General features: G+C 45.1%; 1 protein-coding gene across 2 annotated transcripts in view; it reads right to left on the bottom strand.

Annotated features, from left to right (window-relative positions):
* The window catches only part of P2RX7 (purinergic receptor P2X 7), a 46,783-nt gene extending 33,001 nt beyond the window's left edge, over positions 1-13,782 (bottom strand). Inside the window, exon 1 of one of the 2 annotated variants that reach the window (XM_047088287.1) lies at positions 13,621-13,782. In XM_047088287.1, the coding sequence (XP_046944243.1) occupies positions 13,621-13,745 (125 nt within the window). In that variant the 5' untranslated portion in view covers positions 13,746-13,782. The remainder of the gene's footprint in view (positions 1-13,620) is intronic. The other variant, XM_047088288.1, reaches the window with a different exon arrangement.
* Positions 13,783-14,083: the final 301 nt, after the last annotated feature.

A 14,083-nucleotide genomic window follows, 5' to 3' on the forward strand; every position in this document is an offset into this window, starting at 1 on the left:
TAATGACTCAGACAAGCCATGTCACCTCTTGCCACGGGTGTAGTCCTTGAACAAGGGGAGGGCTGCCTGGCTCCCTGATCCCTGTGAACTTGCAGCTTGAAGAAGCTGCAATTCTGTGCATGTTGGAGACGGCAAACCCATCGGACCCTCTAGCACACCGGCAGGAAAGGGCTGGGTTTTGGTGGTGCTTGGTAGGACCGGAGAAAGAAATGTTGGGGCAGAAAGCTGAGGAGTCTGGGGAGATGGAAGTGGACTGATCTGAGGGACTTAGGCACTCACCAGCAGGGCAGGTCTGGCCGCAGAGGGGGCTGTGGAGGGGTGGGGAGGAGAGAAGGACAGAGGATAGCTCAGCTGTGGAGCCTGAGGCTTGCACACAGCACCGACTCACCAGGTGTAGACCAAGGTGCCCACTACAGAGAGGACCCACATGCTCTGACTGTGAATGGCTTTCTCATCCTGGCACCTCAGGGGGCCCTGGCCCATGCCCAGGTGGTGAGAGAGTCCTCAGAGGACCACAGGCTGCAAGCGCCTCCTGGCAAAGCCTGGCTCTCCCTCACTGCGCTTGGGCTCACACAGCGAAAGGGTGGGATTTGAAAATGAACTGCCCTCAAAGTCGGGTAACTGACACCTACCCCACGGCCAACAGACATTCTCTAGGCCCCTAAAGGAACCATGGGCCCTGGGCACTATGTCCTCTGTGTCTCTACTTCTTATATTTAAAATCCCAAGAGAAGAATATGATTATTTCCATCCCTGGCCCACTCAGCAGTGGGGGGAGGTCAGCAAGGGGCCAAGGACAGCAAGAGATGAACTGAGAAGAAAGCAGAGGAGAACATCCACCCCCAAGGCAAATTAAGTACTGATTGTATTAGCTTCCCATTGCTGCTGTAACAAATTATCACAAACTTAGTGTCTTGAAACAATACAATTTTTTTCTCTTAGTTCTGGGGATCAGATGCCTAAGATTGACCTTACAGGGCTAAAATCAAGGCGACACAGGGCTGGTTCCTTTTGGAGGCTCCACGAGAGAATCTCTTTCAGCTCTTCCAGCTTCTACAAGCTGCCTTGGCATTCCTGGGCTTGTAGCTATGTCACTCCAACCTCAGCTCTTGTTGTCATGTCTCCTTTTTCTCACTTTGAGCCTCTCCTTTTCCTCTTTCGAGGACTCTTGTGATTACATCAGAGCCACTCAGATAGTCAAGGATAATCTCCCCATCTCAAGGCCTTGAACTCCATCACACCTGCAAAGTTCCTTTTGCCACATAAGGTAACAGATTCACAGGTCCCAGGGATTGGGACGTGGAGATCTTTTGCAGGCCATTATTCAGTCGACTGCGATATAGTTGGCCTGTTGTAGCTTTATAAGAGCTGCAACCCTTTCCACCCTACCCCACCTTTCCTTGAGCTAGAGCGAAGGGGTTTCAGTTCCTTATAACTCACAGCTTGACTAAGACATCATCTTTCCTCTTAATTCCCTTTGGCCATTGCATTTCTTCTCCATTAGCCAGCATTTCCTTTTCACGCTTCCCGAATGCTCTCTCTCATCCAAAGAACTCCTACTCCAGGACACAATGCTGTCTACACATTCAACTGCACAGAGAACAAAGAGTGAATCTTAATCTACTAGTTAATGTTTATCAATTAGAGGGAAAATAATGGATACATGTAAAATCCTGACCTTGAACTAAAAACTCAGTTATGCCAGTACAAACCATAGACCACACAAATTGGCAGTTTATGTTAGAAGCCCCAAAATGTTAGATAACCCTAAGCCCATAGGAGCCAACATTGTGTTATATCATCCAGAAGAAAACAAAACAAACAACTAGTGTTGTCTTAAGCTTTGGTGAGAAAAGCATAATATTTCACCCTTAGGGTCGTGGTAAAGTGGCCTGTGGCCTCAATAGGCAGCAAGCGATAGCAGCCCTCTGTTCAGGTTTTATGAGCCACATTTTTCAAGAAAACCGCCTTAGTTGTTGTAAAAGTGTAAATTTCACAGAAGTGCACAAAGGATATGAAACGCTCCCAACATTCTCCCTCCCAGAAGTTATTGCTGTTGAAAGTGAGAGTATCTTCCAGGTATCTGTTTATGCCCACATCTTGACTCACAAACATGACCACACTCTGCATGCTCCATGGAACTTGCTATTTTTACTAATAATATATTATTAAATCTTTCTTTTTTAAAAAAAATATTTATTTATTTATTGAGAGATTGCAAGCAGGGGAGGGGCAGATAGGGAGGGACAGAGGATCTGAAGCGGGCTCTGTGCTGGCAGGCTGACAGCAGTGATCCCCATGTAGGGCTCAAACTCACAAACTGTGAGATCATGACCTAGGCCGAGATTGAGAGTCAGATGCTTACCAGAATGAGCCACCCAGGTGCCCCTATTGCTAAATCCTTCTACAACAATAGTGATATATGTATGGTAAAGAGAGACCTATGATATGGAATCACTTTTAATAGTTACAGAACATTCTGGTGTTTAGTTTGGAACATATGAAACTGCTCATTTTGTAGCCCAAAGGAATAGAATATCAGCAGTTCCATGTAGTCCAACCTAAGTGAGTTGTGATAATTTGCCCCCTGTCTCTTACTGGTTGGTATGTAACTGGAAGTTTTGGTCAGTTTTTCCAGTTGTAAATTTTTTTGTTCGTTTGTTTGTTTTGGTAACCCTGATAGAGTTCTATGTGCCAAGCATTCTTTTAAGTATATATAAACAATATGTATTAACTCTTTCAACCCTCACCTCCCTCGAAACCACCCTGTAAGGAAGGTACTAGAATTTCTCCCACCTTATATCTGAGCAAACCGCGGAACAGATAAAGTGAGCCTAAGTTCACATAGTGCTATAGACTGAATGTTTGTGACCTGCCCATAAAATTCAAATGTTGAAACCTAACCCCTAATGAGATGGCATTAGGAGGTGGGGCCTTTGGGAAGTAATTACGTCATGAAAGCTGAAGGGACTAACGCCCTTATAAAAGAGTTTCCAGGGGCACCTGGGTGTCTCAGTCTGGTTAAGCGTCCAACTTCAGCTCAGGTCATGATCTCACGGCTTGTGAGTTCAAGCCCCGCATTGGGCTCTGTGCTGACAGCTCAGAGCCTGAGGCCTGCTTCAGATTCAGTGTCTCCTTCTGTCTCTACCCCTCCCTTGCTCACGCTCTGTCTCTCTCAGAAATAAATAAACTTTTCTTTTTTTAATTAAAAAAAAAGTTTCCAGAAGCTTCTTGCTCCTTCTACCGTGTGAAGGCACAGCAAAACGATGGCTGTCTATGAACCAGGAAATGCATTCTCACCAGAGACCGGGAGAAGTTTCTGTCATTTATAAGCCGCTACTCCATCTGTGGTTATAGTGGCCCCAACAGACTAAGACACGTGTGTAGCAACCCTGGCCCCACAGCTTATGCTCTTTTGGATGCTATTATAAATGCAATTATTTTCTTAATTTTCTTTTTGAGTTTCTCCTTTCTGGTGTATAGAAACACAACTGATTTTTACATGTTGATCTTGTACCTCGAAACTTCACTGAATTGGTTTATTAACTGTAATAGCTTTTTGTGATTTCTTTTGGATTCTCCATATATAGGATCGTATTATCTGAGTGTGGTTTTTTACTTCTTCCTTTCCAATTTGGACGCCTTTTATTTCTTTTTCTTGCCTAACTGCTCTGGCTAGAACTTGCAGTACAATGTTGAATAGCAGCAGTGAAAACAGACATCCTTGTCTTGTTCGTGATCTTGGAAGGATAAGCATGCAGTCTTTCACCACTGAGGCTCAGTCTGTTCTCTTAAGCACTGTGCTTTGTTGCCTCTCCATCTTCCTCTCTCACACTGCCAGGCATGTACTTGCAAAAGAATCTTTTCACACCAAAGATAAATTTCACACCTTAAGATAAATTTCTGGGTTAAAGGATGCATACATTTTATATTTCAATTCATTTTGCCAAACCACAAAAAGTTGAACCATTTCATGCTTCCACCAGCAAAGCCAGAGTGCATGGACCACTTTAAAAAAAATTTTTTTTTCAACGTTTATTTATTTTTGGGACAGAGAGAGACAGAGCATGAATGGGGGAGGGGCAGAGAGAGAGGGAGACACAGAATCGGAAACAGGCTCCAGGCTCTGAGCCATCAGCCCAGAGCCCGACGCGGGGCTCGAACTCCCGGACCGCGAGATCGTGACCTGGCTGAAGTCGGACGCTTAACCGACTGTGCCACCCAGGCGCCCCCACTTTTAAGAGGGCTTTGACAAAACAAGAGCGTGGTTGTGTGGGAGTGGCTGAGATATTAAAATATCTGGGTACCGTGTTGAGGGCACATGGCCAGAGGGACTGGCGTTATTCCTTTAAAGTAAAGGAAAAATACAATAGCAGGGTGCAGCCATTTGAAGAGTGTCAACTACAACAGAGATCACAGAACTCTAACTAACGGGGAAAATTACAGGGAGACTGATTTGGACTCAAAGTAAGGAAGAAATGTCTAACAGTTAGTCCCAGAAAAGAACAAGCTCTCTTTGTGGTTGTTAGTTGGTGACAGTGATGATGATGGTGATGATGATTTTCATTTATCTCATCATCTCCCTTTCTCTGGCCTCCTCTCCATCTGCACTCAACATCATTTCCCATCTTAAAAATAAATCCTCTCATGACCCCACATTCTTCTCCCACCACCACTCGATGCCTCTCTTCTCCTTTGTAGCCAAGTCCCTTGAAAGAGTGAGTCACCACATCCATTTCCGCATCTCCATTCACTCCCCTGCCCACTCCAGTCTGGCTCCCACTCCACCACTTCTCTAATGCCTCTCTTGCCAAGTAAACAGCAACGTCATCCTCGCTAAATCTGATAGACATACTACAGATCTGATCTTCCTAAAACTCTCAGCAGCATTTGACACTGATGACCATGCAACACCTCCTTCCCCTTCTTCCCTTAGCTTCCTGGAATCCACCTTCTCCTGACTTTTTTGCATCTCCATGGCCACCCCCTCTGAGAATCCTTTGGGGGCTTCTGTGCTCCCCATCACTTAAAGGTCAGCATTCTCCAGGGGTCTGTTCTAAGCCCTCTTGCCTTCTCATTTACATCTTCTCTTACTGGCCAGTTGTAGCTACTTCCATGGTTCTAGTTACCATCTATATGCTGGTGATACATAGATCTCCATCTCTAGTTCCAAATTCACATATCCATCTACGCACTAAGTGTCTACATTTGTAAGTCCCATAGATATGTCAAACTCTGTGCCTCCAATTCTGAACTCATCTTCTACCCCAAATGGGCTCCCCCCACCCCAGCGTTTCCTATCCCAACAAGTTCTCCCACCACCCATCAGTTGCCCAATCCAGAAACATTCCTTAACATCCTTTCCCTCAGTACCCCTCAACCATTCAATTGTCAAATCCTGTTGTTTTATCCTCCTCATGTTATTCATTTACTTCTGTCCTCTGCCCCTGTCACCTCCTCAGTCCAGGTCACCATCTGCTCTCACCTGGACTGCCCTGTAGCCTCCTGACTGGTCTCGCTGTCTCCATTTGTGCTCCTGTCTCCTCCATTCCTCCATTATTTAGTAAAAGCTTGCACTCTGGAGTGAGAAGCTTGGGTTCGATCTTAGCTCTACCACTTACCAGCTACATGATCATGTGTAAGTTACTTAACCTTTCTGGGTCATTGTTTCTTCTTCTGTAATAAGGAGATGTTAGTATTATATTGGGCAGGGTATCTGGTTCTAAACAGAATCCACTCTGCTGAGTTTGAGAGGAAATACGGTTTAGAAAAGGCAATCCAAATGGCTGAAATTTTTCATAATGAAATGTTGGTGGCAGGGTGGGGAAGACTCTTCATGCTTTCTCCGTATCCTCAGGATGAAGTTCAAGGCTGTTCATAACATGATCCTTGCTGGCTTCTCCAGTCCCACCTTTGCCTCCTCTTCTTGGCATCTTGTGTGTTGGCCAGTTGACGCATGCTGCTCTGTGAGTAATCCATATATTCGGGTCCTTTCTCTTTTCAGTGCTATGCTAAAAACCCAGGAGGGCTGGGAGGTGCTTGCCCTGGGTGGGGGCCTGGGCTGGAGTGTTGGTCTCCAGAAGCCCGTGGGTGTGTGACAGCTGGTCCACAGAGAAGCCTTGGCCTCTAGGGCAAAATGAGAAAAACAGGACAACGAGGCAGGGCCTTCATAAAGCTAAATTTATTCATTTGAAAGCACCTTTTTTTTTTTTTTTTTGTAGACTATGTGCTTCCAGCTCTTTTAATGTTTTAGTTTAGACATTAATGGAGGGATGCCAATAGATGGTAGTAGTTGTTTGCTTGCTCAACATCATTACCAATGCTTAGTTGGCAAGCTTGCCTTCTTGGTCTTCCTCCTGTCAGTACAAGGCGTCATCGGCCACCAGAGAACCCAGAGTCATCTTCCACCTCCTAGCAATCTGTCAGTTCTGCCTCCAAAACATATCCCCGCTTTGCCCACTTTGGTCCACCTGCGCCGCCCCGTTCTCATCCAGGTCGCCATCTCTCTCATCTGGGTGACTCTGGTGGCTTTCTCACTGCCCTCCCCTTGTCACTCCTGCCCTCTACAGTCTACCTTCTGCACAGAGGCCTGAGAGCACTTTTAGACACAGGAATCAAATGGTTTCACTCCCCTCTGTAAAAGTTTTTAGTGGCTTCCCAGGGCCCTGAGAAACAAATTCCAAATCTCTCTGCGCTCAGCCCCTGCTCCTCCCTCCTCTTTCACCAGGTTCTGGCTTTCACCAGGTCCTTCTGGCTGTTCCTCTTTTTTTTTTTTTTTTTTTTTTTTGCTTTCAGATATGTGGATCAGGTGGCTGGATTCTCCTCCTCCTAGAGCTGTTTCCTCCTGAAGTGGGTCTTCTCTGGACCCCCCTTCTCTATCACATCACACAGCGGGGTCCAGAGTGGGATGAGAATGTGGCAAATCTCTTCCTGTTTCTGTTGCCCTCAAGTGGCAGGGGCCAGAGGGGCTGTGCATGGGCTGGACCTGCCCCTCCCCTGCCCCCGGTGCCTCCTCCCACCTCTATGGTAGACTCCCTTCCACTCAGTTGGAACAGGCCCAGCCTCAAAGGTGTGTGGCAACCCTCCCATGTAACAGGCAGCCAGCCAGGAGCTACATTTTAACAGCCACAAACTAGCACAACAGCACTGTCTCCATGGTGACAGACAGCCCGAGGCTGTGCAGGACAATATTGCGCTCTCTGTTAGCCTAAGTAGAGGTTGACTGGGTGAGGGAGAAGAAGCAGTTTGAATGGAGTCTGTTTTCCTGTTTTTCTCTCAATCTTCTCTAGTCTTCTGTATCACTGGAGAAGCTTCTGAGAGGACTAGTCTCCAGGGAAGAGGGAAATCTTCCCGAGAAAATGCAAATCTCTTTTACTTCTCTGCTTAAAATCCTCCCATGGCTTCTCAACTCACTCAGAATAAAATCCAAAGAACTCAGAGTGGCCTCCAAGGCCCTGAATGATCTGCCCTTCCAACCCCATCCATGTTACCTCGCCAGTCCACGCACCACTTCTCGGTTCGCTAACTTGTTCACTCTGCTCCAACCACCTGACCCCCTTGCTTTTCCTTGAACACCCTATCAAATCTCTACCTCAGGGCCTTTGGACTTACTGTACCCTCCCACCAGAAACACTCTTCTAGATACGTCATGGTTTGTCCCTCTCTTTGTGCAGATCTAACCTAAATGCCTCTATCACACATGCTCACATTTGCCCATCTTCGTTGTCTGTCCTCTTCTCTGCTTTATTACTCTTCATAGATTTATCACCATCAGACATTTTATTATGTCTTTTTTGCTTTTTGGTATTATATCTTTCTCCTCCACTGGCATATAGCCCCATGAGTTGTAGGCACTTTGTTTCACTCACTATTATAATCTCTAGAGCAACAGACAGTGCCCAACTCGTAGTAGATAGTCTAAAATTTATTTGCCGGAATGAATGAGTAATGGAAAAGGACAAGCTAATGGGATCCTCATCCCAGCCTCCCTCCTTGTCCTGCACTCACCCAGGCCAGCCCAGAAAGACGAATCAAGGTGAAGAATAAAGAATGCTTGGCCAAGGATTCAGGAGGCCTAGTACTTGGGCTTTTGCACTCTGCCAGGTAAACACTTCAGTAGTGTGGTTTCTGGGTTAAGAGCATTGCATTGGTTTTGGATTTGAATCCCTTTTGAAACCCACTCTCTACCTGGATGATCTTTCAGAAATTAACTCCATCTTTCATAGCTTCCCTTTCCTTATCTGTGCAATAATGAAAGAATACCTGCATGTCATGAGATGATACAAATAAAGCCAGCAGTGTAAGGAAGTTATTTTTATTGTCATTCAAGTTTTTTGGTATCAGTTTTCCTGGGAGTATAATCATCATTATCCCATTCTTCCCATGCCAGAGTCATGGGTTAGAAAATCCTGTGGAATTCTAGGAGCTGATTCTCAGAGGAAATTTCTGTCGAGAATCCCGAGGTCCCTGCCGTGGCAATAACCTGGGGCAGAGTCTCCACAGCCCGGGCGCGGGGCTGAGACAAGCCAGGGATAAAGCAGTAGACTTCAGAAGTCTCTGAAATTTCTGGCTTTTGGAAAAACCTTGTAATGAATGTTTATTTTTTTCTTTGCCCCATCCCCCCCTTTCTTTTCCCATTTCTTGTGGGAACGGTATTCTTCTTTCCTAAGGTAAAGTCACTGGATGTGGTTTATTCAGCCCTGCCACTCTCATTCAGCCCTGCCACTCTCTCCCTACTTCCTGCCACAGGAATGAGCACATGACCCAGGATTGGCCAATCAGGTGACACCATGCCTCTAGCCACAAGGCTAGATTCAGGAGTGGATATGTAACTGAAGCCCTACCAATCAGAGACTTTCCTGGGACTTTCATGCCAGAGCTATCAGGAAAGACTTGCTTGCCCCTCTGGAGTTGCTGAGGATGTGAGTATGGCATCTTGCTACATAGAGAGCCTATTCAAGAACAAAGCCAAATGGAGTCACGATGAGAAAGCCAGCCCTGATGACATAGTTTGAGCTTTTAGAACCATCCATGTCTGAGAGCAGTCCCATCTCTTCCACTGTGTGATGTGGTGGCTTACCTGAGTTAGGTCTCTGTCACTTATTATCCAAACAATTCTGACTAACACAGGCCTACTCAGCATCCTGTCTACACACTCCTGCAACCCAGGAGCTGGGGCCGTTTGACCCTGCCTGTAGCTGCAGCCCTGCCTTTGATTCCAATCTGAACTTGGTTTTGAGGGACTAAGAGAAGCTAACCAGTCTTATTTCTTTTATTGACAGCCCCTGCCTTGTACCACAGTCTCAATAACTGAAGCCTCATCTTACTTCATTATCCTGGCTCTTTGCCTTTTCAACCCTAGTAAGGGCAGACTCTGAACCTGGAACTCCATAACTAGAGCCCACGACCTGCTGCTGTATGTCTTGAGTATTACGTGAGCCTGTCAGGATTTCCCCCTGTGGTTCATACCAGTCCCATTTGATGTCAATGGTCAAATTGAGGCCTGACAGTAAAACTTAAGGCAGGATTTCCTAAGCTGTTGTCCATGGGACTCCATTCAGTGGAATATAAATAGGTATTCCATTACCATAGAGTAAAAAAACAAAGCTGGCAATATTTTTTCTTTAATTTTATATTTTAAAATGTAAAAAATGGAGTGGCATTTTACATAGGGGTTACCTTCTAAAGTCAGTGCTCAAGGTAAAAATCATGTCCTGTCAAAATTGCCTTTGGTTAGGGGTGCCTGGATGACTCAGTTGGTTGAGTGTCTGACTGCGACTCAGGTCATGATCTCACAGTTTGTGAGTTCAAGCCCCGCATCGGGCTCTGTGTTGACAGCTCAGAGCCTGGAGCCTGCTTCGGATTCTGTGTCTCCCTCTCTCTCTCTCCCCCTCCCCTGCTTGCACTCTGTCTCTGTCTCTCTCACACAAATAAATAAACATTAAAAGAAAAAATTTTTTAATTGCCTTTGGTTAAACCTTTGACTTGTCCACAAAGCATAGCGAACAGACCTTCTACCTTCCAACAAGTCCATCAGAGTCCATTTTTCCTCTGACTCTGGAACAAGTTACTGTTTTTCCAGTTTTGCTCCAGGTGAAGGTGAAAGATGTGGCTTATTTTCAGGGACATGTTGGGTGGGGAGTATGGATTGAGATTCACAGGCAGGGTGCCAGGTGGTCACTCTGTGAGAAGCGTGAGGGAACAGAGACTGACTGAAGGATCCCCAACTCAAGTACCCCCCTCATGCTTAGTCTGGGGCACCCAATCACTGAGTCATCGCACTGTTTAAACTGTGCTGTCTCTCCAGGCTCCCATTGAACATGTGTAACTGAATCTGAGGGCCTTAAATGCATGTAAGGTAAGATTCCCCCATATGACAGAAAAATATTTATCATTATAAGGCATTCTCATAGCAATCTGTTCTTATGTATACAATAATTTGCTTTTAAGAAATTGTGTGCCAGGAATACCAGGAAATCACGTCACCTGTTACATGGAATTGTGACACACGATCTACCTATTGGTGCATAAAGGAGCATTTACTAACTCTGCCCTTCATCATCAGTTCTATGATACCTGGCTTAAGTAATGAGCCTTATTTTAGAATGTACTATATGTGTTTATTATTCAGTATTTGTTGCGTAATAAACATATGAATCAAATCATGATAATCCTAATAATATTAATAAGAATTAATACTTGGTAAGGGGTTGCCATACACCAGGTATTTCTCAAGCAACTTTGTATTTAGTAACTCATTTAATTCTTACGACAAACTTTGTCCTCATTTTACAGATGAGGAAACCAAGGTTTAAAGAGGCGAAGGATTTTTTTTTTTAAAACTTTTTAATGTTTATTTATTTTGAGAGAGAAAAGAGAGCGAGCAAGCATGAGCAGGGGAGGGGGTGGAGAGACAAGGGGGACAGAGGATCCAAAGCAGGCTCTGCACTAACAGGCCGATGTGGGCTCACAAACCATGAGATTATGACCTGAGCCGAAGTTGGATGCTTAATCGACTGAGCCACCTATGGACCCTGAAGTGAAGGATTATTGAATCCACATTTCCAGACCTCAAATCCCAGGCATGGGCATGGTTACTTTGGTAGTCAAAGGAGAGAATGTATATGAAAATAGACTCTTGTTTTAGTCAAGTATAATTAACATAGTGTTGTATTCATTTTGGGTGTACAATATGATTCAACAATTCTATACCTTTCCCAGTATTCATCAGGATAAGTGTACTCAATCTCCTTTATCTATTTCACCCATCCCTCCCACCCGCCTCCCCTCTGGCAACCACCAGTTTGTTGTCTGTATTTAAGTCTGTTTGTTTGCATCCCCTTTTTCTTTGTTTGTTTATTTGTTTTGTTTCTTAAATTACACATATGAATGATATCATATGGTATTTGTCTTGACTGATTTATTTCTCTTAGCATTATACTCTCTAGCTCTGTCCATTGCAAATGGCAAGCTTTCATTCATTTTATGGCTGTGTAATAGTCCATTGTATATATACACCACATCTTCTTTATCCACTCATCTATCAATGGACACTTGGGTTGCTTCCATATCTTGGCTACTGTAAATAATGCTGCTATAAACATAAGAGTGCATATATCTTTTCAAGTTAGAATTTTCATTTCCTTTGGGTAAATACCCAGTAGTGGAATTATTGGATCTTGTGGTAATTCTATTTTTTAAGTTTATTTATTTATTTTGAGAGAGAGAGATTACATGAGCAAGGGAGGGGCAGAGAGAGAGAGAACCCCAAGCAGGCTTTGAAGCTCAATGTGGGGCTGGAACTCGTGAACTGTGAGATCATGACCTGAGTGGAAATCAAGAGTCAGATGCTTAACTGATTGAGCCTCACAGGCGCCTCTATGATAATTCTATTTTTAAGTCAAAAAGATTATTTTTTTTTAAATAGCTGCTATTTGTGGAGCTCTTACCCTGTGCCAGACACTGATAAGCACTTGTCATGCCTTTTCTTGTTTAATTATGATAACTCTATGAGCAGATGCAGAAAGGGAGGCTCAGAGAGGTTAAGTGACCTGGCCAAGGAAATTTACCCAGGATTATAAAATAATTGCTGTAACCCTTAGCCAGTAAACTACACTGCCTGCCTATAGAGATGCAAGTTTTCATTATTATCATCACAAAGAGCAATGGGGCATTAGCCTTTAGGTAACCCTGAATCAAAACCACAGTGAGAACCACTCACAGCTCACTAGGATGCCCATGATCCAAAAAACAGACAAGAACAAGTGTTTGTTGAGGATGTGGAGGAATGGGACACACACTGCTGGTGGGAACATGAAATGGTGCAGCCGCTTTGAAAACAGGTGGGTGGTTCCTCAAAAGGTCGAAAGTAGAGTTACTAAATGATCTTTCAGTTTCACTAGTAGGTACACCAGAAAACTGAAAACATGTTCATGCAAACACATGTACACTGGTATTCATAGCACCATTATTCATAATAGCCCCAAACTGGAAACAACCCAAATGTCCACCAAAAGAAAAGAAAACAGTCTATCCATACAATGGAATATTACTTGGCCATCAAAAGGAATGAAATAGAGATACATTTTCCAACATGAATACACCTTGAAAACATGACGCAGGGGCACCTGGGTGGCTCAGTCAGTTAAGCACCTGACTCTTGATTTTGGCTTAGGTCATAATCTCACCATTTGGGAGTTCCAGCCCCACATCAGGCTCTGTGCTGGCAATGCAGAGCCTGTTTGGGGTTCTCTCTCTGCCCTTCCCCCCGCTCGTGCTGTCTCTGTCAAAATAAATAAATAAACTTAAACAAACAAAAAGAAAACATAATGCAGAGTGAAAGAAGCCAGACACAAAGGACCGCATACTGCCTGATTCCATTTATATGAAATGTGCAGAACAGGCAAATCCTAGAGACAGAGGGTAGATCAGTGGGTCACCAGAGCTACAGGTGAGCAAAGGGTTCAGAGTGATGGCTAAGGGATGTGGAGTTGCTTTTGGAGGTGATGAAAATCTGAAATGGATTGTGGTGATGGTTGCACAACTCTGAATATACTGAAAACTGCTAAATTGTACACTTCAAACGAGAGAGTTGTATAGTGTGTGAATTATATCTCAGTAAACTTAAAAAACAAAACCAAAACCAAAAATGAGCAAGGGGGGCCTTTCTGCCACTGGAGAGGACCTGGTTACATTGACAAGTCTGGTCCTATTCCTCCCCTAAGCAGTGATGACTCAGACAGATGCCAGCATTATCACCAGGCGTGCCCCGAATCCTTGTTTCCTCCCTAGGAATCCAGGGTGTTGCCCTGTTTCCCACTTTTCCCGGGCATGCCTTGCCCAGCTCACCCTGGCAGGCCTGGGGTAGAACCCTGAGTATGGCTTTGCCTCTTGTGGCTTCTTTCTGCAGCAGCCTGGCACTGTTTCCCACACACCCCCCTCCAACCACCTGCCTCTCCCACCCCAACACCCACTCCCACCTCCAGCCCCAGCTTGCTATCAGAAAAAAGTCTCAGATTTAAAACCACGTGGAATTCAGGCGTGCACCAGAAGCTGCACCTTGAGGTTTCTTGTGCTGTCAACCCCTGCAGACATCCGGGGTCATCCCCGCACCCCACTTACCTAACGTAGGAAAAGACGATCATGTGGAAGATCCACTTAATGGTGCCATAATTCATGCTCTGGATCCGGGTAACTTTGTTTGTCTCATACTGGAAAACATCATTCCAGCTGCAGCAGGCTGCCATGGCGAGAGACTCACTGTCCACAAGGGTCTGGACCAGGGCTCAGCCTTCCCAGACCAGCCACAGCAAGCCCACCAGTAAGAGGAAAATGAAACATCCTGATTCTTAGCAGGAGCCTTTAAGTTTGAGTTCCTCCAATGACGGCAGAGTGGGGGCGGGTCCTGGCAGCTGCCCCAGATGTGGCCGGGGATAAACAAGAGAAGCGAAGTCCTACAGGCCTGGCTGGCAGATAACCCTGCCCCAGCTGGCCTCCCCCAGATGCCTGCACAAAGATGGTGTTCAAAGGAAGGGCATTTTTAGAATTCTGCCTTATCCCCTTTTTTCTTTGACTTTTTTGGACT

This window comes from Lynx rufus, unplaced genomic scaffold (assembly GCF_022079265.1).
Source record: "Lynx rufus isolate CCGP_SWC_20201006 ecotype Redwood Valley unplaced genomic scaffold, mLynRuf1.p SCAF_24, whole genome shotgun sequence".
Classification (NCBI taxonomy): domain Eukaryota; kingdom Metazoa; phylum Chordata; class Mammalia; order Carnivora; family Felidae; genus Lynx; species Lynx rufus.